This window comes from Camelus ferus, chromosome 29 (assembly GCF_009834535.1).
Source record: "Camelus ferus isolate YT-003-E chromosome 29, BCGSAC_Cfer_1.0, whole genome shotgun sequence".
Lineage (NCBI taxonomy): Eukaryota > Metazoa > Chordata > Mammalia > Artiodactyla > Camelidae > Camelus > Camelus ferus.
Window position 1 is genome coordinate 16,271,058 of NC_045724.1, and position 17,998 is coordinate 16,289,055.

The following is a 17,998-nucleotide window of genomic DNA, read 5'->3' on the forward strand; positions in this document are numbered from 1 at the left end:
TGATGATAGAAAGCAGCTGGCAGAACCCACAGTGAATTGTCAGGCTTAGGGCATATTCAGATTTCAGCTCTACTGGGAATGTGACCAACACCCAACAAATAAACTAAAGGGGCCTCTGAGCAGGGGAAAAGAGCCCCCTGAAGTTCAGCCATAAAGCTCCCCCTAGGAGAGCCCCTTGGGCTGCCAATAGGGGTCGACAGACTCTGTTTTCATGTGCAGTTCTAACAGCTGAAATACCTTTTTTCAGATAAGATGGTCTGTTACAGTTAGGCCTCCTGACAACCATGATGCATTTGTTTATTTGTTCTTTCTCATGTTTACTGATTGCCTCTTTGGTGCCAGTCCCTGTGTGGGCGCAGGAGATACAAAGGTGAATGAGGCACAGGCCCTTCCCTCAGAGATCTCAGAGTATCTGGGGAGACAGGCACTGAAACAGGCAGCCATTCTGCAATGTGACAAGTACGTAAAAGGACCTAATGAGTGTGTAGGAGCTCTTGCTGTCTCTTGTGGGCAGTGGGATTACAGAAGGCTGCATGGAGGAGGTGAGCTCTGCCCTGGTTCTTGGCAGATGACTGGGAGGGAGTTCCCCAGGGTGATAGCCTGCAGAGGCTAGCATGGGCCAGCGTTAAGTAGTTTGGTTGTAGATGAAGATAGGACTACAAGAATACAAGAGAATGAAGCCCAAATGATTCCATTATATGCAAGTTTCTGTGTAAGGAGTTTGGATTTTATTCTGAAAGCATAGGGAACCATTTAAGAATTTTAAAGAGAGAATGAAATATGCAATTAAGAAAAATCACTTTGAAAGCTGTGTAGAGAATGAAATTGAAGAGGAAAGAGGCAGGGGCAGAAAGCTCAGGAAGGGTCATGATTGAGTAATTCCAGGTGAGGTCTCAGTAAGGGTACTGATAGGAGAGTGGGCGGTGTGGCAGGGAGTGGGTAAATTTGAGAGAGATTTAGGAGATAGATTAAAAAGGATTTAGTGGCCTGCTGGACTTGGGGAGTGAAGGAGAGGGAAGGATCTGCAGAGTTTTGAGTTGGTAGCTGGGTGGAGGGTTGTACCATTCACTGACCCAGAGGGGGAGCCAGATGGTGAGAAAAGATTTTAGTTTCAGACACGTTAAGTGTGATATCTGAGGACCTCCTGCTGGAGACAGCCAGTGGGTAGTTAGAAATATGGAAAAGAGGTTTAGAACTGGAAATAGGTTGTAGTCATTTCTGTGTAGGTGGTGTTGCGGCTGTAGAAATGAGGTTGTTTCTGTGCTGATCGAGTTCTTACTGGGGGCTGCTGTGAGAGAAGAGGTGGCCACCAGCACTTAGTAGCAGGAAGAGTCAGAGGAGCAGCAGAGGGGACTGAGATTCAGAACTTCCATGGTAGAAGCAGGATCAGGACCTAAGAAACAGGAGGTCTCAGTAAGGGAGAACCTGTAATCAGATGCTTCAGAGAGTCCGTGATAACGATGGATAAGAGCCCATTGGCTCTGACCAGTTAGAAACCATTGTTTTCTTATTTCACTGATAGAGGGAGTGGAAGGAGAGAGACCAAAGCCTGGTTTCACTGAGGTGAGGAATGAATGGAGGTGAAGGGAGAAAGACATGGCACTCCTTAGAAAAGATGCATGAGACAGATGAGTAAATTTTGTTGAAGATTTTGTTTACAGAGAGGCTTGACTGTAATGTATAGACAACAGAGAAGAATATAGTCCAGGAGTTAAAAATATTGGCTAATTGAGGAGCCAGTGTTTGAGTAGCAAAAAGAGAGAGGGGCTTCCGAGCCCAGGTCAGGAGGTCAGCACATGAGAGATGCTGCTTCTGAGACCGTTAGGTTGCGGTAGGGGTGGGGGTGAAAATCAGCTTGTGGGGCTGCAGTTGAAGGAATCTTGCTTGAGAATCTGTTACTTCTCTTTGTGGAGAAGTTTATACTTTGGAGGAGGAGGTGAAATACAAGAGTTGGGAAAGGCAGACAAGATTGGGAGAGTTGCTTTGAAAACGAAGAAAGGAAATGGCTAGGAAAGATGGCCAGGGTTGCAGGGTGGCCCTGTGGGGTGTGGGCACCAGGCTGCATGTGGTAGGATTTCTTTTTCTAGCAGTCTGGCTGGCGGCTAGAGTGAGGGGGTGAACAGCTTAAAATGGGGTCTCAAGAATTGGGGACATTTGATGTTCTGGGGGTCATTTTTGTGGGCCCCACCCTCCAGTGTCCTGTATATCTCAGCAGCCCCTGAGGAAATCTCTGTATTATGATATTATGTCGTAACTGATGCTTGAATTGCTGACCCTGAGTCATTAGGGAAATGTGTATCATGTCCGGTGGACTCTGTTTAAGGAGGAGGGAAGTTAGCAGTAATGCACTGAAGAAAATTCCCATCCAAAGTGATGAAAGGAATTGATGCTTCAAGGCAAGGATCCTTAGCTTCTCAGATCACAGCTTCATGTAGGACCTTGTTGTAGGGGGTTGGTGAGAGGAGCTCTTAGAAGGAATGAAGGTTCGCTGTAGGTAGAGCAGGAACCCTGCCTGTTCTCTCACTGCTCAGAATCTGGAACGCAGTTGGTGCTCACTAAACAGTTGCTGGAGGGGTAACTGCGTGAGGATCACAGCGCACAGGATGCTCTCCCTTCCCATAGCCTCTGTCTCCCCAGGAAGATTAGCATGCTCTCTCAGGCACCCTCATCCAGTATCAATTACCAGTGGTCTTTTCATGTTCAGATTATTGTCATTACATAACTTGGAGTTTGGGGTAGTGCTTATATTGTAAAAGCGTTTTCACATCTATGACTTCATTTTATCTTGGAGCAGCTGTGGCTTGGCTGAGCATGTGGCCACTGTGCTGGGGTGATAGTGAGGGGCAGAGGGTCCGGCGGGGGGCTCACAGTCCTGTCTCTTTGACTTCCAGCAACGATCCACGGTGGCGTCTATGATGCATCGTCAAGAGACTGTGGAGTGCTTGCGCAAGTTCAATGCCCGGAGGAAACTGAAGGTGAGTCTGGCCTTCCCATCTTGGCTGCCAGGGTCCTGAAATACTGTTTGACAGTGTGGCCTCTGCCCCATCACAGAAGGAAGCCTCCTCTGGACACTGAGGTTGGGGGCCCCAGAGCCCTGGTGTCTTCGGGCTGTAGCCAGCAGCTGCCTTCTGTGTGAGAACACTGCTTTTCTGGAGCCTGGTGGGATTCATGGGACTCTCTTCTTTCCCCAGGGTGCCATCCTCACGACCATGCTTGTCTCCAGGAACTTTTCAGGTATGTTTTCAGCTGTGCACTTTAATTCTGCGAGGTGAGTGGGTCAGAACAAGCTGTTGCCATACCACGCCATCCTGGTCCCGGGTGTCTCGGGCAACACCTTGACCAAGATGATAAGGATCCTGTTTGGAGAGGCTGCTGCAGCTGAGTCTTATAACCTGAAATTCTGGGGGGCTTTACTTGGGCTTGTGTTTGTGAACTCTGTTCCTTAGACCCTCCCAAGGAGTAGCCTGCCCCGCCTCCCATTTACCTTGTCCACGGGATTCTTATTTAGTTCTCTGAAGACTCTCAGCACTTAAGATTTTAGCCAGTCTCTAGGGCACGGGAGGATGTGCTGGGGAAGAGAAAGAGATGTAGTGAGTCTTCCAAGTCATCACCATTAATTTGCTGCCTGGGACGGTCTCTACTTTGTTGTGTCCAAGTAGAGATGACTAATAGAAATTATTCCAGATATTTAAACCCTTACAGCAACTGTGCTTAAAATATTCTCTGTGATACCAGCTGTAACAGTGAAGAAATAGAGACCAGGAGGATGGAGGAAAGGAACTTGCTTAAATTTGTGTGAGGAATTGGGAGAGTTCGGACCCAATAATATGTAAATCACACTTGACATTTCTTTTTAAGATGCAAGACACTCCACGTCCCCCCAACCCCCACCCTCGTCATTGTTTGCCCTCAACTGGGAAGCACAGTGGCTTTTCTGTGGTGAAAAGACTAATGACAGGACTTAACTGAAAACAGAAAGGTCTCTTGCTGGCTTGCCTTTTCCTGTGGTCTTCCCTCCCCCTAACCCCCAGCGCTACTGTTTTGAAGACCCCCTCTCTTATTCCCATAACCAGACCCCCTCCCTTGCTTTCCTTCTGCATTGCCATGGAGCGGGGGTTGTGTAGGGGCTCAGGTGTAGGGGCTCAGCAACCTGGGCAGAGGTTGCTCCCTTGAGTTGAGTTCCCAGGCTCGGCTGTGCTGGTTCCCGGTAACCTACAGCCCTGGCTCTGGGGATGCTGATGGGCAGGAAAACCTGGGGCTTCATGAGCTCTAGCCGGAGTGAGAGCCACTGGGCCCTGGAGGGTCAGGACTGGAGAGTGTGCTGGGAGAGTGTCCCCCCCAGGCCTATCCCCTGTGACCCTTGCTGGGGCTCGATCTTGTGTCGTGGGTACCCACGAGGGGAAGGCTGTGGGTTCTGGATCCACCTTAGAAATGGGAACAGGAGGGCACAGCTGGCCGCCTCCAGCAGAGATGGAGCTGTAGTCCCACATCATGCTTCTGGTCCTCTCATTACTTGCAGCTTCTAGTTTCTGGGTTTAAGAAACCTTTCTAGAGGATGGCCAAGGGCAGTTCTGTGCTGACCCTAGACTGGTGACCTGTTCTGTCTCCAGGTGGAAGAGATGTGAAAACAGGCTGCTAGGAAATCAATAGCATGTGCCCTGTCTTGTGGCTTTGGGCCTGCGCATCAGCCTCTCAAGGTGTCCTGGTTTCAAGAACTCAGTCTCTCTTAGGACAAAGCACTGATCCCTAAAGAGCCTCCTGTCCTTGCTGCCCAGACTTTGTCTGGCCTTTGCTCTCACTTTGCCCAGGCTCAGGAGATTAAAAAAAAAAAAATGCTTCAAGCATTTTAGGGTGACCTCTTCTGCCCTGGTTCTCGGACAGGTGAGGACAGAGCGTGTCTCCAGGAGCTTCTGCAGACAGAGGTGTCTACAAGTATAATCAAGAAGGAAGGGCACTTGGGTGCTTCTTTAGGGATGAGCTAGGCTATTTTCTGAGTGGTCCCAAGTAGAGGGTTCAGCTTATCCCTGGACTCTAGCAGATTGGCTGACAGTAAAATCAAGGCTTCTAGAATATATTGCTTTAGCAGCCTTTGTTTTCTTCCCGGGGGCTTGTTTCTTCGACATCTTCACCCTCGGACACTGTGAAATACAGCCTTTCCTGGCTGCCTACCTTGAAGAGGGAAAGTGCCCTGCGTCTCTGGGGAGCCGGGGCTGTGGAGCATCAGTGAGCTAGCTGCACACGTCCATGGACCCGCCCAGGGCCCGCAGTGCCAGTCTCTACTGTTTGGAATGTGGCCGGAGGAAAGGGCTGCTCTCTGCTCCTGGCTCTCTGAAAACGTCCTCCTTTAGGTCCCCTCGGGAGGAAGGGCTGCAAGTGAGACTGTTTCCTCGCAGCCTTAAGCTAGGGCCGGGCTATCTCAGGAAGGACACCGCCTCTCACCACGTCAGGCTTTGACCTGCAGACCCTCACGTGAGGTGGTCGCGGGACAGGTGGAGCCGCGGGATTCGCGGTCCTCTCAGGTCCCCAGACTGCTGCAGGGCTGGCCGCACCTGCTCATCAGCCTGCCCCCGGCGCCTCCGCTCCCCCAGCTCGGCTGGCTTGGCCACGCCGCCCGGACCCCGCTGTGCGTGGCGGCCAGCGGGTTCCCGCGCCTCGCGCTGGGGCATGCTCGCTGCTGACGGGCCCCCGTGGCTTTGCGGCAGCTCTGTGCACTGAGAGACTGTATCCCCTCAGTTGGCAGGCAGAGCTCCGCCCCCGCCTCGCCTGCCGCGAGCGCCGCCGGCCTGGCCGGGCAAGGTACGTGGCATGAGTCCTCCCCGACCGCCTGCCTCGGCTCCCTGCCACCCCACCAGGAGGGCCAGCATGCCGGGCCCGCTCACCAGGGAGGCGAGTCCCATGCTTGCGGGCTGAGATGGGCATGCCGGACGGACCACCTAACTTGGCATCTGCGAGCGCATTGGTGTTACGGAGCCCCCTAACCAGCCATGCATGCTGGGCGCTTGCCAACTCTCAGGAGGCAATAGCCTAGGGGCGTGGAGCTGGGCAGCAGGAGGCTTTCCCTCCAGACACTGCCGCTGGCCGGTGAGGCAGGCCCTAGAGACAGCCTGGGCGTGGCCGGGAGCTGCCCCATCCAGCACTAGGCTTCAGCGCTAGTGAGGACCCCACCCCCCAAGCCAGGAAGCCACGCCCCTCAAGAGTGTGAAGTCTGGCATTTGTAGGCCTCTGAAAGGCTATATAGGGTGCAGAAGTTGTGCAGACAGCCGTCCCTGGGCTTGGATCCTAGCCCTGCCACACCCTGAGGAAGTCACATTAGCTCTCCCAGCCTTGGATTCCTCCTCTCTCCAGTGGTGCTAATAACATGGTGACAATTAACATCATATATGTCAAAGGCTGTCAACCCTGCCTGTACCAGAAAACTTGTTTTTAAAAAAAAAATCCTGATGCCGGGACCCCCCCGCCCCCACCCCAGACAAATAAAATCAGATTCCCTAGGGCATGGGATAGGCTTAAGCATTTTTTTTTCAACTCCTCTAGTGATTCTAGTGGGCAGTCAGAGTTGAGAACTTGGATGTATGTAGAGCACTTAATATAGTAGGTGGTCAGACATAGTAGTAAACATGTAAACAAAACAAGTTTCACATCACCCCAGCATAAACTGGAGATAGGACCAAAGGCCATTTTTGGAGCACAGAATTCTTGTGATGGAAGGACCCTTATTTTCACAGTTGAACCAAGATGCAAAGAGCAAAGTCTAGGTGGATCAGACAATTGGGATTACATCTCCCTGGAATCTCCCATCTACCATCTGCTACCTTCCTGTGGCCTTTGTGTCCAGTAGGCATCACCAGCCTTCCTACGGGGGGGCTCATCAGCCTTGAGCATCACTTTATGCCTGGCTAGAGTCTGGCCTTGTTGTTCTGCCCAGTCCTTTCTGCTCAGTGGGTCCAGAGAGTAAACACTGAGGAGAGCGTGGCAGTGAAGACCTGCCCAGTCAAGGCTTCAACCCCCTGGCAAAACCCTCCTGTAGGTGGTCCTGGTCCCTGTGTCTGTGTCTGTCTGTCCTCACGTCTGGTCTCCTCCGTGAACTGTGACACTCTTGTTTCTTGAGAACACTCAGGAGATGTCTTGCATCCTTGCAGCTTGGCCATCCTGAGAATCTCCATGGCCTCTAGGGCGGAGCCTTCATCTTTCACCTGGCACTCTGCTTCCAGGCCTTGGTGGAAGCTCTTGAAGGCAGAGTTCCAAGTGGCCCAGGCAGCTCCAGTATTGAATGTGGTTTCTCCTCCTAAGTGCAGAGTGTCCCTGTTTCTGCTGAGCCCTCTTCCATGGCAGAGGAGATCCTGGGGTGCCACCCTGAGGGTCTGAAGCTGCCTGAGATGCCCTTCTTGCTTTGGGGCACCAGGAAGAGCTGCTTCTAGGAGTTTCAGGAGACTCTTGGCCTCCTTGTCAGACACATCAGTCTTTGCGGATCCAGCTGCCAGACTTCATGATGGGGAGGGTCCAATGCAGGAGACTTGATTTTCCTCTTTGTTTTCACAGCTGCCAAAAGCCTGTTGAACAAGAAGTCAGACGGTGGTGTCAAGGTAGGTGTCTCCACTCCCTCAGCCCGAGACTGGCCTCTCTCTTCCAACAGCCACTTTTGGGAATTCTTGGCCCCTTGTTCCCCCTTTCCCCAGGAACCTTCCTGTCCTTGCTTTTCTGCTTTAAACCAGAAACCTCTGTGCTCAGAACAGCAGGTTCCACTGGCCTCAGAGGGCAGAGAGATACTTGTTTCTCTTGACCCTAGCTTGATTGGAAAGATTCAGGGGAAGTGACCCAAATTATAGTTTACTAGAGCTGAATCCTGAACTTGACTTCCAGACTCAGGCCTCATCTCCAGGACTTGACTCTCTGGGTTTTTTAGGTCATTTGCTTAATCTTTCTCTTTCTCTTTTTTTTTTTTTTTTTTTTTTGTTAAAGCACAAACCCTTTTAGTCAAATAAAAGCAAAGTTTGCCTGGTTGACTCAGGGTACAGGGCTTGGAACCTGAAGCCACTATCCTTTTGTTCTTTTCCCTGTCTCCAAAGCACTGCCAGAACCCAGCTTAGATGCCACTCAGGGAAAACATCTTAGGCTTTCTCGAGGTATAGCTGCCTCAGAAACAGGTGAGGGACATGGCATATCACAGTGCGTGTCTGTCTGGTGAGAGAACTTTTCTTGGGGAATCAGGGCAAGAGGAGGAAATAGGGGCCCATAGCCACCAGCAGGAAGCCCTAGTGGGAGCGGCTTTGTGGGGGCAGAAAGGAGCCCTGGGGCTGGGGCATTGAATAGGAGTTCATTCTATCTAGGGAAGCCTATCAATTTATACCATAGAGAATTTCAAAGGCAGAATTATGCAAACCTTTAAATTCCAAAAGAAGTTTAAATTATGCTTTTCCCCAGGATCACATCTTATGTCCCCAGCTGAAATATACCTGTGTGCCCCATTCCCCACGTCCTTCCTCTTTCTCTCATTCTCTGCATGCCTGCTTCTGTGTACTGCTGCCCTAAGGAGGGGAGCTTGGGCTCTGCACACACTTGCTGACATGGAGCTGGAATTGAATGGCAGCCTCCCAGTTACAGGGTGTGAGCTAAGCTGGTGGAGCCAAGCTAGGAAGAAGTGGCAGATTTAGTTAGAGATTTTGCCTATTTCTAGCTGGGGAAGAAACTAGACTCAATCTTGACAAAGTATTAAGTGCCTCTGAGAGGCCCAGTGCTGGGGGCACACAAGAGGTGTAAGAGGAGATGCAGGTTCCACCCAGCCTCAGGTAGTCGCAGGGTTAATTGAAGAGGAAAACGGACACACCTGGAGTCAGCTAAGCACTGGTGCTGGACCCTACGTGGGTTGGTTCAGTCCAAGAAGCTTCTGGGGAAAAACGTACTGGAGAAAGTTTAAAGGGTGTAGGAAGACTGGACCCTGTAGGACCCAACGGGATCGGAGGCGAGGACGGGGTAGGGAGACACGCTTTTGTTTTTTATTTTGTACACATGTGTTTTCTTTAAAATGAGAATGTATTACTTCTGTAATTTAAAAACAACAAAAAATATTTTCATAGTTTCTATCATACATATCGATGTTCTCTGCCCAAGTGGACCATGGGGTGTGTGGTAGAGGGTTATAAAAAAAATACAGCTGCATTGGTCTGGTTGGGCAGAGGAATTGGAGGCTTGTGGATCAGATCACGGGAAACACCATAGGCTACTGATGTGGGGAAGAGCAATGTTTTTGAAAGACTTAGCTAAGCGTGTTAGGACAAATAGAAGAGGATAGGAAATAGGTATGGAGTATCAACTAGGATTTATTATAATCTGGGTGTAGGGTGAAGAAAATGTGATTAGAAATAGAAAGGATTAATATTCAAAATAACCCAGAGGAGCTTAGATCAGTCAGAACAGGGACTGCCTGTGGGTCACTGGTCCCGCTGTACCTGTGAGTGCTGGGCTCTGATTAGACATTAGCTCTGGTTAGAGGTGTGTCAAAGGAAGTTCACACTGGATATGGGGGATTAAAAAAGGATCCATTAAAGATAATGTCAAAGTTCCTTGACTATTAAAAGAAATGGTGGTATCTTTGCTAGAAATGGGAGTAATTGTGAAGAAATACCCGTTTTGGTGGGAAAAGAAGTTTTGTTTTGACCACACTGAGACTGAGAGGTGGGGGTCTGGGTGGAGAGGTCTTTAAAGGTGCTGGGAGATACCTAGTGTAGCCTCGGGAGGTCAGTGCTGGATGTGGGATTGGGGACTCTCAGTGAGTGAATTTCATGAGTCCACTCACTCAGCCAGTCTGCGTGTCAGGAGCTGGGAAGGCAACAACGTAACCCACTCTTTAAAGTGTTCACAGTGGGGGACAAGGAGACCACCAGTTCTGGGAAGGTCTGTGAAGGAGATGATGCAGGGCAGGCGCTGGGGGAGCAGAGAGACCAGCATCTGAGCCAGAACAGGAAGTTTTCCTCAAGGAGATGACTTCTGATCTGAGTTTGAAGTACTAGTTGGATTTTGCGGGTTAAGGAGGGGAGAGGAGGGGGAAGGATACTCCAGGCTGTAGCCCATGTGAAGGTAACACACGTTTGAAGCAGCATAATGTTTCTGGGAACTCGAGTAGCTTCTGTATCGTGGAAGCAAAGAGTGACTGCACAAAACAGGACCTGACGTAAAGCAGTGACAACTAAGATGGTGGTGAGAAGATGGATAAAGGTGTCATTAAGGAATAGGATTCTAGCTGAACTTTCTAGGTACTGGCCTTGAGGATGAGTCAGGCACAGCCATGTAAGACTAGCCTAAGGAGCTAGTTAAAATACACAGATTCCGGGGTCCAACCTGGAATTCAGATTCAGGAAGCCTTGGGTGGGAGGCAGAACCTGAATTTTAATAATTCTCCTCTTCCTCCATGTGAATCCAAAGCACAGGAAAATTTAAAAGTCCAGGAAAGGCACAGTTTCGGGGTTATGATATTAAGGGAATTCCTGACCCAGGAATCAGCAAGGGAAATGGAGGAAGAACAGAGGTGTGCAACCATGTCATGTAGGCACACAGAATCAATAAATAAATCACTTTAAATGAGAACAGGTGGGGAACCTAGCCCAGTGTCTGACTCTGATATGTGCTTTGTAAATGAGTTTCATGCTTGAGAAAAGACTTGAAAGATAGTGGTGAGACCAGAGGCTAAGATGCAAGTATGTAAGGGGGAATGACCAACCAAAATTAAAAGGCCAACAGTAGACAGGTTGGGGAAGGTATTCATAGCAGGTGTGATGGGAGGAGTTCATATTATTTTTATACAAAAGAACTTTATCTAATAATATCCCCTAAAACTCAGCAGATAAATGGTCAGAGAAGATGCAGTGACAGTCTGAAAAGAGGAAGTAGGACAGGTTAACTAGTGTGGATGTTTAGCCCCATTGGTATCAGAAATGCAGGTTGAAATGAGGTGCCATTTGTTGACTCTTCAGTTCATGACAGTGGTGTAAATTGGAATGACCCCTCCTAAGCAGGCTGTGTGTCAAAAACTGTCAAAATGTTCCCCCCCCTTTTTTTTTAACCCTTTAGTTTGAACTTCTGGGAATTTGTCCTAGAGGAATCATTCAAAATATGAAAAAACTGAAAGCAGAAAGATGTTCAACATGACATTATTTATAACTGAAAAGATGGGAAACAATTTCAGATGCCAACAAGATAATGACTAAATAATTATGGGAAATCTAATGGACCATTACAAAGTTATTAATTTTTATGACTATATAATGACAGAAATGCATTAAGTGGGAGAAGTGGCATATAAAGCAGTGCATACACTGTTGTCTAAATTTTGTTTAAAATAAAGTACTTGTGGATTATATTTAGTGGATAGTACGTATATAGAAAAAGAACTGGGAGAAAATTCACTGAAGTTTTAATAGTAACTTCACTAGGTGAGGGGAATTTGGGAAACTTATTTTAAACATTTTTCTGTATTTTCTACATTTTTCATTTAGACTGTGCATTACTTTGATAATCACAGTAAAAATCAAAATACTATTTATTTTCAAAAGTAAGGCATAAAAAAAGGCATAAACTTGTGTATAGCTTACAATGGTATGTTTAAATATGAGATATGAGAAAGGACTGGCAAGAGTGATAGGATTAGGGGTGTTTTCCCCCTCTTTTCTGTTCCCAAGTTGCTTGTAATGTGTGGCTCCATTCCTTTTATAATCAGGAGCAGGTATGTAACAATGGACAGCATGGTTGGATGGAAGTCCTGCGAAAGAGGAAGGGGAAGATGAGGCAAAATGTGTGGGGTTTGCCTTTCTGGGCCCTCTTGGAAGTCAAGTTGATAACCTGTGTTATCAGGGAGGCCTGTGAGGCTGCTCAGAAGATCCTGAGCTGTGAGCATCCTGGTTCTTTCTTTTAGACCTCATCCTCCTTTCCTAGCCCCCCACCCCCACTTGTTCCCCAATTCCTGCTGCTTAAAGTCCACAGGGAGGCTTCTTTGCAGCTGTCCAGGAGCTTTCACAGGATGCTCAGTATTAGCATTGGTTTGAGCAGTGAGTCTACCTTGTGCGTTTGAATTTGGGAACTTCAGGTTCTGGTTAGGTTTTGTTGAAGTTAGGTGCTAGTGACCCAGGGTCTATTGGGGAGTGAGCAGCCACTTGTGGGGACAAGACTTGAGGGGCCCCTAGTTGAGGACAACTTGTGCATTCTGCTAGTCCCAGGCCAGAATGGCCATCCAGTCTTAGAGAGAGAGAGAGAGAAAAGAAAAGATAAACAGAGAAAAGGAAAGATAAAGAAGGGAGGGAGAGAGGAAGGAAGGAAAGAATGAGAAAGAAAAGAAAGGAAAGAAAGGAAGGAAGAAAGAAAAAAAAGCAAGCAAGCAAGAAACAAAGAAATAAAAATAATTGTTATTTTTCTTAAGTACTGTTTGAAAATTTGTTTAAGTGAGGAAAGAAGGCTTGAACCTTTTTCTGGTTTAAGATTTTACTTAATTTCTAAATATAAGTGAAATACAGTTCTTAAAAAGTGATCTGGTGCTTAAACAGCGCTGCAGGATGCTGGTGGAGAAGGAGCCCAGCTATGCCTGGCTCAGGGCGAAACCCTAAAGGGATGGAGAGAGAAATTGAAAGAGGTCTGTCCACCCCTCACCCCACAGCTCTTGTATAGAAAGGATTATCTCAGGTTTTCATGCAGAACAGTTTAGGAGAAAGAGAGCCAGCCGGGAGCAAGTTGGGAACTTTCTCCCCATTGTAGAAGTGGGCAGCAGGAAGAGTCCGCCTAAGGCAAGGTCCGGGTGAAAGCGAGCTGCAAGGCCCGGTCTGTGCCCCTGCAAGTTCTGGACAAGTTAGGAACCGGGGTTCTGCTTTTGCCTGGTGAAAAGCCAGGGCCCACAACCTGGTTTACTTTAGCAAACATATCCCGCCTTTAAGGCATTTTGCCAGGCACCGTGGAGATTACCAAGACAAATAACATATGGACCTTCCTTCAAAGTGTCAACACTCTACTTGGACAAAGGGTTAAGGGTACATATGAATGTGAAGCAAGTTCCTCTTTTTTGGATAATTTGGAAGTAAAATCTCATGTTTGGGTGTACATGGAAAGGTGAAATAAAAGCCACCTGATGATGTTCAGCCTTTCTTTTTCTTTAGAGCTGATTCCAAATTGTTGACCATTCTTTCCAATACCTGTAGTCCCCTTGTTTTGAATAGAATACATTCTCAAAAATGTTTCCTAAAGTAGAATGTCAGCCTCTTGAGGGCAGAAAAATTTTACCTGTGTTCACAGTGCCTAGAATAGCCCTCAATGAGCATTTGTTGGATATCAGATGAATATGCAGTTGTCAAGTGACAGACATGTTCCAAGGGGAGTTCTGTCTCCCAGAGAGCTCTTCATAAAATTCCTAGTTACCTCTCATCTTTTATGTGTTTGTTTCGGGGTGGGGGGAGGTAATTAGGTTTGTTTGTTTGTTTGTTTGTTTGTTTGTTTACTTTTTGGAGGATGTACTGGGGATTGAACCCAGGACCTCATGCATGCTAAGCATGCGCTTTTCCACTTTGAGCTCTACCCTCCCCCACCTCTCACCTTTTAAACACAGTCTTCCGAGATACATTTTCAGTGTTCCATGTGGCCTTTATTTTTATGCTCTTGTTTCACATTTGAACGTAAAGTCCCTGAACATCTAGTCGAGGCTAAGGGATCAGTGCTTTCACAGCATTCCCGCTAGTTTACATCTTTGTGTCCATATGATCACTGTACTTTTAATCACCAGCACTCTTATTTTTCCATTTCCCACTAATTGCAAAATGCAATAAAACATTGACATCTTATAAACGAGCATGGCCATACCAATGAAGAAAGGGATGCCAAAATTTAATGTGTGTCAGATGATTTACAAAAGCTCAGCATCTTTATCTGAAAAGCAGTTCAGGGGTGCAGTGAAAAAGTCTAGGCTCAGAAGTCAAATGTTGTTAAAGCTGACGATGACCTAGAGTAGCTTTCAGTATTTATCTGAGAGCTGCTCACTCGAATTTCAGGCAGACCTAGTAATAAGAGAAAATAAACAATCCTACAGTTGAGCTAGGCTTATAAGCCCAAACCTATATATTTGTAGGAAAATGTTACTTATTCTCATAGACTTGACTTAATCTCCTTTTAAGAGGTTTTCTCTGAGCAAGGTTGAGACACCTCAGAATATGCTAAATCTCTATTTGTGAACCTGACAGTAAAGGAGTTCTTCCTCCCCCAGGGTCTGGAGAGGGTGTGTGCCTGTTGGTCTAGGTGCTGTTTTAACCCTGCCGGTGCTGGACTCCAGGTCTCCTCCTTCTGCTCTTGTCTCCTGAGGCAGAGCCCACGCTGGTGCACTAACCTGCAGCGTCTCTGTGCTTCTCTTCTTACCTCCTCTTTCCCCTTCTCTTTCCCTTTTGCTGTGGTGTGTCCAGAAAAGGAAGTCGAGTTCCAGCGTGCACCTGATGGTGAGCCTTGCCTGCCCACCCATCCGCCCGCTCCATGCTGCCTGCGCCCGCCTGCCAGCCACGCAAACCCATTCTGCCATGTGCGTGTGCTTCACTCATCCTCACTGCATGTCTGTGCCGTGTGGGCAGGTGTGGCCTGACCTGCCAGGCCGGGGCCATTGCCCAAAGTCGCCTGGAGGCCTTAAAAACAGGCATTGGAATGTGTGCTTTGGCACCCCCTGCTGCAGAGCTTGGACTGCCCCAGCAGCCCAGAGCAGGATGTGAAGCTGGCAGGGACACGGGGTCAGTGGCCTGCACAGGGGGAGACCCTCACTCACTGTGTCTCGGGAGGAGAGGCCCTGCTCACCGGGCATGAGCAGCCGTGGGCCTCTGTGTAATGTGCAGAGGAGCTGGTTGTAGGCTCACAGCTCTGAGCCTTACTCTCCTGGCCTTTAGTGCCCATTAGCAAGCTGTGCCCAATATTTCATCCTTCCTTCCCAGCCCGCAGGGGAACAGCTGAAAGCCTGCTGAGAGCGCATCTTCTTTCTCATGGGACACAGGGCACCCAGGGGAACACAGCAGCCTGAATCCTTGTGAAACCATCTATTAAAGCCAGAGGTGGGGCCACCTGGGTGACATCCCAGCCCTTTGCAGATATAGCAGGTTTTACAGGCACCCTGCAGACCTTTTCCCTTGCCAAGGTCTCTGTCTCAGCTGGGCTTTCCAAACAGGATAGCCTTCTCCAGTCAGCCCCAAACAAGTCTGTATCCGCAGAGCTAGGAGGGCTCAGCTCTTTCCTGGGGAGAATGGAAGAGAGCAGAGCTCACGTGAATTTCGATCCACATCCTGGCTACTCCTGGGACCCCTGTTCAGCCTGCAGAGTTCAGTGGAGTCTTATAGCACTTGGTGCTTGCTTGAGGTTCCATGCCTAGCCCTGGGTTTGGGGACATCTCAACCATTGACAGCAAGCTAGTGGTAGATGGCTTCAGGTCTGGTCCAAGGGGTGATAAAAGAGAACTCCAGGCAAGAAGTGGGGCAGTCTGGGTGGCTTTCCATGTGTCCTAGGAGAGAAGAAGCACGTCCTATCTGCCAGTGTGTCCTCATTTGCGCCCTGCACAGAGATGGTAGCTATGCATTTGTCTCTGCCTGTTGAAGAATTCATAGGCATCAGGCTGCTTCTCCGTGGCCACCAGCTCCCCTGGGTCTCCCAGAGAGACAGTTAGGGGATTGTAAGAGGCAGAGAATATCGGTATGACTCCCTGCCCTGGAGATCGGCCTCCTTCCTCGCCATCCTCTCCCCACCCTCCCTTGCTGTGCCAGTCCATAGTAGTGCTTTGAAAGTCAAGGAGATAACCCCAGTGGTCTGCTGCTGTTAAGAATGTCGGCCTGCTGGGCAGCCTGCTCCTTCCTGGGGGCTGGGTTCTGGGACTGCTGCCACAGCCCCTATCTGGATTCTCTTTGGAGCTCTGTCCTCATTCCTGGCTGACCAAGTCTAAGATTGATCAGGCAGAAAGGCCAACAAGCACAGCCCTGTTTCTGCCCCCTGGGGTCAGTGGATGCATTTTGTACCCGAATTCCACCCCTTTCCTCTCTGGACACCATCTCCTGGGCTAGGTTTTCTTTCTCCTCTTGTTCCTCTTCATTTCAGATCAGGCTTCAGTTTGGTGTTTTAAGGGGAAGGAAATACAGGTGGCAGGTTGAAAGGGCAGCAGGAGATTGCCCATCATTAGGGGACCCAGAGTTCTGAATTTGTTATGCTTTCTTATAAACCACATTCCTTTCTCCCTGTAAAGTGAGAAGATCCTGAATTTCTTTGGGTCAAGTATGATTGTGCAGTGACATGGCATCTGGCATAAGCAGAGATTTCTGGAGAGAGGCTTTAAAACAACTCTTTGGGCTCGTCCCACCTCAAGGATGCCTCTAGGACTAGGTTTCCAGGCTCCTCTGGTCATCTCTCCAGCCATTGCTCCCATCCCAAAGTGTTATCGAGGCCATCTCAGGCCTCGCTCCTCCGGGCCAGGCCGGGGGTCAAGGGAGGTCTGGGAGTCGAACCTGAGCAGCTTTGGTGACTCTAGAGGAACTAAACCATCTGTTTTCTTGTCTCAGCCACAGAGCAACAACAAAAACAGTCTCGTAAGCCCAGCCCAAGAGCCCGCGCCCTTGCAGACGGCCATGGTACCTCCTGACTACGGCTTCTCCGCCCCCGCCCCTGGCTGCCTCCCGCTCATCCCCTTCCTCTCTTGCCCTCCCTCCCAGGCCTCCTTGGCCCTGCTCCTTTCTCGTCCCCATAGCGCAGGCTGCTTTGTGTCCTGCCCAGAGGCCCTCCCCCCTCATTGCCCGCTTGGCCCGCTCCGTCCTGCATGGCAGAACTGCTGCTGCTGCTCCTTTTGCTGTTGGGGGAAGAGTGATCAGGGCTCTCAGCTAAACCTCCCCGCCCCAGGCCGGGCCCCAGGGGGTCTGCTGTGGGGCCGGGAAGGTGAGTGGCTTATATAAGGAGAGGGCAGGAGCTTTCTGGGACCTGTACGTCAGTTCTTGGAGGCCTCCTTGTAAAATAGGCCTCTGCCTCTCCTCTGCAAAGCCATGAACCAGAAGAGGGGCTGGGGTCCCCCACCTCTGGATGGTGCTGATGTCTCTGGGTTCTTGGAGAGCCCGGGGCTGCCCATGCTGTCCGAGTTCTGTCTGGGCTCCCCGAGGGGCCCTGGGTGCTCTTGGAGCTCCGTCTGCGGTGGCTGACTAGACTGAGCCGGGAGGGAAGGGGGGGTGACTGGGAGAGAGGGAGGGCTCATCATGCCTTTCCCTCCTCCCTCCTGTGGACCCTCGTGCTGCCTGCTCTGGTGCCTTAGGGACAGGAACTCCGGGAAAGGCAGAGGGCGGGTGAAGCAGGCAGCTCTCTGGGCTCATCTTGCTGAGGGCCATCCTTGGTCTTTCTGGGAGACCTCAGTCCACTCTCCTTGTGTCCCTGCCTCTCACACACCTCTTGATGAACACTGTTGGCAGGGCCCGATCTGTGCCTGTAGCCCCCCAGCTTCTCGCATATACTTGTCCCATGGAGGAAAGAATACCAGATCCAGCAGAAGTCGGGAACAGAGGCCCATGTCCTCTAAGCTTCCCCAGTTCCTGCTTCCATTAAGTACCAGGCCTCTCCTCCTTACCAGCCAGGGCTGTCCCCTAAATCTGGGGCTTCCGGCTGTCTGGGGCTTCCAGCTGTCTGGGACCCAGCTGAGCCAGGATTTGTTGTGGGAATGGCTGGTGAGCAGGCCTCAGTGGTCATCATAGGGTCAGTGTATGAGGGTACTGGGCTAGGGGTGGGGTCCCTCAGGAAGAGCGTTAGGTCTATCCCCAGGTCAGGGGGATAATTTTCACCTTCTCTCACAGGAACCACAAACCACCGTGGTGCACAACGCTACAGATGGGATCAAGGTGAGTGGCTCCTGAGCCAGTCTCCTGCTCTTCAAGGCCAGCAGGAAACAGGTGGGCTGGGTCACGGTGTCTAAGGCCCTTGCAAATGGCAGCACTTCGAGGCCAAGGTGTTTGCAGAGCCTGGGCGGGGGCAGTGTGTGCCT

The 17,998-nt window shown here is 49.7% G+C and overlaps 1 protein-coding gene across 35 annotated transcripts in view; it reads left to right on the forward strand.

Annotated features, from left to right (window-relative positions):
* Positions 1 to 17,998, forward strand: part of CAMK2G (calcium/calmodulin dependent protein kinase II gamma) — a 52,982-nt gene that overhangs the window by 25,605 nt on the left and 9,379 nt on the right. For 7 of the 35 annotated variants that reach the window (XM_032470141.1, XM_032470130.1, XM_032470157.1 and 4 more), the window contains 6 exons: positions 2,892 to 2,975; positions 3,192 to 3,234; positions 5,734 to 5,796; positions 7,540 to 7,583; positions 16,542 to 16,610; positions 17,811 to 17,855. In XM_032470141.1, coding sequence (XP_032326032.1) covers positions 2,892 to 2,975; positions 3,192 to 3,234; positions 5,734 to 5,796; positions 7,540 to 7,583; positions 16,542 to 16,610; positions 17,811 to 17,855 — 348 coding nt within the window. Of the gene's footprint in view, positions 1 to 2,891; positions 2,976 to 3,191; positions 3,235 to 5,733; positions 5,797 to 7,539; positions 7,584 to 14,423; positions 14,457 to 16,541; positions 16,611 to 17,810; positions 17,856 to 17,998 lie in introns of all 35 variants that reach the window. The other 28 variants (XM_032470136.1, XM_032470167.1, XM_032470137.1 and 25 more) reach the window with 8 other exon arrangements.